We start from the raw sequence: 6,691 nt of genomic DNA, 5'->3' as shown, positions 1-6,691 counted from the left end.
GGAACATTGTGTGCGTGTGCGTGTGCGTGTGCGTGTGCGTGTGCGTGTGCGTGTGCGTGTGCGTGTGTGTGTGTGTGTGTGTGTGTGTGTGTGTGTGTGTGTGTGTGTGTGTGTGTGTGTGTGTGTGTGTGTGTGTGTGTGTGTGTGTGTGTGTGTGTGTGTGTGTTTTGTCTACCTCCTGTGGTCAGGAAACTCCTCACCTGGAGCGGCCACACCTGCTGCTGTGTGCTTATCAGACACACACACACACACACACACACACACACACACACACACACACACACACACTCCAGTCCACACTCCAGTCCACACATGCACGCATATACATGTGCAAACACACACCCTAACTGATTTTTGCTCCCCTTCCTCCTCCCGCTTACAGACGATGACCAAACACACACACATTCATGTTTGCATACACACAGAGGACGCACACACCCGCACAAATAAACCCACACACGCCCTAACTGATTTTTGCTCCCCCCTCCCCTCCCCCCTTTACAGACTCGGTGATTTCCTTGTCAGAGCTCATCCTGGACACCTGCCCGGTAACTGTGTGTGGGTGTGCGCGTGTGTCTGTGTGTGCGTGTGCTGTGAAGTGTCATCCTGTGCATGAATCATGACGGGTCGTGTTTGTCAAGGGAACCATGTTTGCTGTTGATACCATCAGATGCAGCTGTGTGTGTGCGTGTGTGTACGTGTGATCGTGAGAAAGAGATTCATCTGCATTCATGGTTCCCTGCTCTGCTGTGCATGTATTGATTGCTCTGGCCTTGTGAGCTGCATGCTGTAAAGACAGGCCAGTTTGGACTGTGGACTGCTGTGGAGTGTTGCCATTCAGTTCTGCCCTGAACCGAATGCTGTACTGTATGTGTGTGAAAATGGGCCCAAAGATCATCACACATAATATGGATCTATTGCTAACATCAAGCATTTAACACTCTTATCTAACCCAGTCTCAAAATGACTCACCAGTCGAGAACTTCTGATTTGATGTGTTCAGTACGTGGGTGGGTGGATAGACGTATTTTATTAATGCTAAGCTCTGACATTAGAATTTGTGTTTTTAAAAATCTGCGTCTAATTGTGTGACCTCCTTTTCAATAAAATCATAAATGGTTCATATGGTTTATAAAATCATAAGTTCATAGTCCATCATAATAATTCAGCCCACATCTCCCTTATCAATATAAGACTTACTATTTAGGATTTTGTTTATCATGTTGTTTTTCCAGTATGGAATGCCGAGTTCAAAATCGGGTCACTGTAGTTGCCTGTATAGCAGGTTTAGTGATGTGATTAATCAGGGTGGCAATGGCTGGTCAATACAGCCCAGAGCCTGTGTCATAGCTGCCCTTTTAATTATGCCATACATGTCATTATCTATATTGATATATGTAAATCCTGTGTGTATCTCAAAATCTGCCATCGCCCCATTTACAATGAATAGATCAAAGGAGAATAGATTAGTGTGTGTGTGTGTGTGTGTGTGTGTGTGTGCGTGCGTGCATGCGTGTCTCCCACTGACCTACATCTCCACATCCAAGATGGCTACCGCAGCTGTCCGCCCACACAAGAGGGGGATAGTGATCGAGCGAGCGAGGGAGGGAGGGAGAGTGAGGCAGCAAAGTTAGAGTGAGGATGGAGGGAGGGTAGAAAAGGAACAAAAATGTGAGAGAAGGAGAAGGGGAGAAAGAGACCATTGGGGAGAGAGAAGTATGCAGCATGGGGAAAGTTGCAGGAATGAAAATGAGGCTGAAGGATGACAGGAGAGGAATGAGTGGAATAACATGGGGAGGAAAATGAGTTTTGAGTTCCTAAACTGCTACTCCCGAGTGTTTTAGAGCTCTGAATTTGAAACTGTTGGTAAATTCTGAGCTCTCATTCATTTACCACATCCATGATTGGGTTTTTTGGAACAATATGCTGTATTGTCTGTTCAGAGCGTCAGATTGAATGTATGAACTCGTCCAGAGAGAGGTAGAGAGGAATATCTTTTTTTTTCCCGCGTGGGCAGAAGTGCAGAGGGAGCTGGCTGGAAGGTAGAGAGTAGGTAGGGAAATAAAAGGGATAAGAGGGTGACATCAGGGTCCTGAGGGGACACTTTAGCACATTCCACACCTCTCCTCCTCTTGTACTCTCCTTTGTCTCTCGTTTCCTTTAATCCATCCATCTCTACCTCTTCTGTCCACAACTCTGTGATTCTCTCTCTCTCTCTCTCTCACTCTCTCACTCTCTCTCCCTCTCTCTCTCTCTCTCTCTCTCTCTCTCTGTCTCTCTCTCTCTCTCTCTCTGTCTCTCTCTCTCCCTCCCTCTCTCTCTGTCTCTCTATCTCTCTCTCTCTCTCTCTCTCTCCCCCTCTCCCTCTCCATTCCTCTCTCTCCCTCTCTCTCACATCATAAAATAATCTGCTTATCCATAACACCCTGACATATTTTCTATCCTGAGTAGTACCACAAATTCCCTACCTCCTAAGCCTCTTCTAGTTGCGCTAAAGATTTTGAAATAGATCTGTTTTGTTTTTATGTGCGTGTGTGTTTGTTCTTGTGTTAGAAAAAACAATGCATGTGAATGCAGTGGTGTGCAGCTGATGACATGGCCCAAATGTTGGCTCACTGTCACCCAGGTCCGGTGACTCTGAGCTGGGGCTGCTGTGGCCTGAGCATCCCCTGAGGCCTCTGGAGGTCTGGATGTGTGTGTGTCTCTCTCTCTCTCTGGCTAAATGGATGTACGTATGGATGGAATGTCTAACCCCCTTGGCAACCGCTGCAGTCATGAGGGCCTCTTTGTCGTGGACGAGGGACACCTAACCCTAACACATGTCTGTAACTGACACTGCACAATTGATTTACTGTTCTGATAATGGACTCATTTTGTGTTCTCCTTTTTTGTGTGCCTTTCTTTTTTCTCTCTTTCCCTTCTCTCTTTCTCTTTCTATCTGTCTCTTTGAAATTGTCTCACTCCCCCCATCTTCTCTATCTGTCCCCATTCTCTCTCTCTCTCTCTCTCTCTCTCACTCACTCACTCACTCACTCACTCACTCACTCACTCACTCACTCTCTCTCTCGCTCTCTCTCTCTCTCTCTCTCTCTCTCTCTCTCCCTCTCTTCTTCCTCTCTCTCCATCCCTCCATCTCTGCTAGGAGCTGGCCGCCAGCGAGGCGGTGGCCACCCCGTGACCAACATCCTGGCCAAGGAGCTGCTGCAGGAGGACACGCCCCCCAAGGTCAAGAAGGTGGAGCCTAAAGACGAGGCCATGGCGGCGGCCGAGTCCCTGGAGAGCCTGCTGGACGACGCTCCCACTCGCTCACACTAGTGTCAATCAACCACGCCGACCTATCAGGATCAGTGATCATCCACACCTTCACTTTTGCTCAGGTCCCGCCTCCCACATTCAGCCCAATGGGATGGACTTCCTGCAGCAAAATAAATGGAAAAATAAATAAACAAAATGTGTAAACGGACCAAACAGGGGCGTTCTGGACTGAACACAACCCCACTCCTCTATGCAGCGCATGCTGGCTTGCGATGGGACGCATCTCTTTGTTTTGTTAGTTTTTTTGTTTTGTTTTTCTTTGACACTTGAGACAACAATGTTTTGCTTTCAGGAGTCACCAAAACACAGTTCTGCATCTCTACAACATTTGATCTGCCCTGCAGCGCTTTATAGGGCTCTCTCACATAGCTATGCAAGCTTCCTCTCTCTTTTTCTGTTTCTTCTCTCTTTCTCTTTCTCTTTCTCTTTCTCTCTCATGCTCTACATCTCTATTGCTCTCTCTTTCTCTCTGTCTGTTTATCTCTGAGCTTCCTTTTAGTGAAGAGGGTCATGGGGGAATTAAACAATCCAAAGATGTGCTGAAATGGGACTGGTGGGAATTACAATGTCCATTCCCAAATCTGCAGCTGCCAACTCGACCGAGTCTTCATCCCAGATGTCCTGCCACCAGCTCGAAATCATTTTATCCAACATTCGGACTGCTTTGAATGTTTTGTTTTTTCTGTCTTTCTTTATTTTTGTTTTGTTTGTCTTTAAAACACAGCGCTTCTGCGGTCACATTTTTTTGTGTCTCCGTTTCTGTTTGTTGATAAGTTGACCAGAATGGAAAAGTATATATATCATTGTTTTGTTTGATTCAAGTTTAACAATGTGAGACTAAACTGATGGGAATAAATATGCATGCGCCTCTCTGTGTGTATATGCACATGTTCAAGTGCCAATTGTGAGGGCGGGGTTTAGGAAAAGTGCACGGACCAATGGGACGTGTGCTTATACGGTGGAAGGGCCAATGGAACGTCTTTGTTTAGTTTAGCGGTTGGATGGATGTTCCTCTCAATACAGACTCACACATGGCTGGTGTTTATGATGGATGTGTGTGTATGGGTGATCTTTATTAGGTTCCTTGAGGTCTGGTACCTTCGCATATTTTTGAGGTTTTTGTATTGTTTCATAGTGTTTTTTTCTTTCATTTCTCTCTCTGTGTCTCTGCATGTCTGTCTGTCTGTCTGTCTCTCTCTCTCTCTTTCTCTCTCTCTCTCTCTCTCTCTCTCTCTCTCTCTCTCTCTCTCTCTCTCTCTCTCTCTCTCTCTCTCTTCTCATTTCCATTTTTTTCTTATTTCCATCTGGACTCTTCTTTGGTTGATTGTTTCTAAATATATCACGCCTGTGATTATGAATACCACAAGTCCACCACAGTCCAGTGTGTGCGCGTCAGTGCATGCATGTGTTGTGCGTGGGATGCTTGTGTACATTTATGCATTTACCCTATAATTAACTTCTCTGCCTCTTCTGTCATAAATACTGTGTGTGTTTGTGTGCGTGCGTGCGTGTGTGTGTGTGTGTGTTGATGAGGCCATACAGTATGTGTTTACTTTTTCATAATGATTCAGTCCTCTGACCTTTTTGCAGAATGAGGTTGACACTGAGAAAGCGCTGAAGCATCCATCTGCCACATTGTGTGTTTTTGTATATTATTTTTTTCTAACGTAAGACACTGTTAGACCAGTCGAATGAAAGACAGCCACAGTTGCCCTTGATATGTTTTTACTGTGTGTGTGTGTTGGACAAGTAATGTCTTGCGGCGCAGGTACCTGAAACGTGCATTCTTCAACAAAGTAATTGCATATCATTCCCCACCCTCTCTTCATATTAGAAGCCTTGGGTAAAGGAAGCATTGGGGGAAAACAGACCATTAACCGCCCAACACAATTCATGCTACAGACTCCAGTGCTTACGGTTTGGGATCATCTCTCAGTGCGCCTCTCGGTCCATCCGTGGACCAACTTCCAGCTGTATCATTCCTTTTTTATACACCCTGATATATCTTTCCATGTTTATTGCTGGGCCAGATTCCATGGGCCACATGTCCTCTGTACTGGCTCCCAGCCTTGTGTTTGCTTGGCTGTTCCTCATGCACGTTCCACTGGCTGGTTCTGAAGATGGTTGGAGTTGATGCATTTTTGTAGTTCTCTAAGAGTCCTACTTTATGAAAGACAGAAGCCTACTGAGAGCCCCCCTAATCTTTTTTCCACGCACAGACACAGTTTACTACAGTTTACTATTGCCACCACCCATATCAGAATCACAGTGCCTCTGCAAGGCGGTCCTTTAATTCCTTCTATAAGCCACCTCAAAAGACTATGTTATTGCCACAAACTGCAGTCAATAGTACGTGAAAGACCAATATTAGGTCGGCATCAACCATCTCCAAGGTCTCCACCACATTGCGTCTCTTCCAGGCATGTTTAGACCGAAGAGTCGAAATGCCCAAATAAAATACTGGAAGCCAATCGGTCTGACCACCCAACCGCCCGATAGCTCGTGCCGGGCTTCTCTGAAATGCCACAGCCACCAAATCATGGCATGGTCCCCGTCACTTGGTGTTGGTGAATTGCTGCACACATAAGTCAGGATAGAGGAGGGAGTTTTGTTGTTTTCTTTTTTTGTTTTCTTTTAAAGGAGGGAAGCCAGTTTGTGGTGTAAACCGGCACAGTCCTCCTAAAACCAAGTCAGTTTAATTTGAGTTGAAAGAGGACTTTATTGCCAAGTGGGATTCTGTGTTCTTTCTGTGTGTCCCGTGACCACAGAGGAAAGAGCGAAATAAATAAAACATTACAGCAATGTTGTCAGTGACAAAGTAATATATACTGTAGTTTGCAAAAAGTTTTCTTCAGAAAATGCTTGAATTTGTTTCTTGTGCTGTTTTTCTGAAGAGAACATAATGTTTGATGAACGAAGAGAAACAATATCACTGGAGTAAAAGAAAATCATGCTTCTTTTTTGCATTTTGTTGATGTTTGGTTACGTTTTCTTTTTTATATAAATAAAAAAGGACACTTGATTTTTCTATGTGTATTTTTATTCATTGCTATGTTTTAATGTAAAATGCATCGAGGTGATGGTTTTGGATCACATGCTGAAACAAAATGTCCATGTGTCAGGAACTTCACTGTAGAAGCTGTTTTTTTGCTGAAGCTCACATTAAAAATATTATCAGTAAATTGCTGTGTCTGTGAGTGTGTTTCATTACAAGGTGTGTGCATGTATGTGTTATTCTCATTGTGATGGTTTATTAATATAAAACACATTTGAACATGAAGTATTCTACAGAAAAAGAAAAATACAATAAAATTGATTGAAATAACAAAGATGGGGAAGAGTAGTGTCCATATGTGTTCATTCATCTGACCCTTCT

General features: G+C 44.5%; 1 protein-coding gene across 1 annotated transcript in view; it reads left to right on the top strand.

Moving 5' to 3' along the window:
• Window positions 1–6,491, top strand: part of LOC134439517 (protein diaphanous homolog 1) — a 62,890-nt gene extending 56,399 nt beyond the window's left edge. Inside the window, exon 11 of the mRNA XM_063189415.1 lies at window positions 3,143–6,491. Within this exon, the coding sequence (XP_063045485.1) occupies window positions 3,143–3,315 (173 nt within the window). The 3' untranslated portion in view covers window positions 3,316–6,491. The remainder of the gene's footprint in view (window positions 1–3,142) is intronic.
• Window positions 6,492–6,691: the final 200 nt, after the last annotated feature.

Source organism: Engraulis encrasicolus, chromosome 23 (genome assembly GCF_034702125.1).
Source record: "Engraulis encrasicolus isolate BLACKSEA-1 chromosome 23, IST_EnEncr_1.0, whole genome shotgun sequence".
Taxonomy (NCBI): Eukaryota; Metazoa; Chordata; class Actinopteri; order Clupeiformes; family Engraulidae; genus Engraulis; species Engraulis encrasicolus.
Note: the sequence above shows the minus strand (reverse complement) of the source record. Positions and strands in the feature narration are given on the sequence as shown.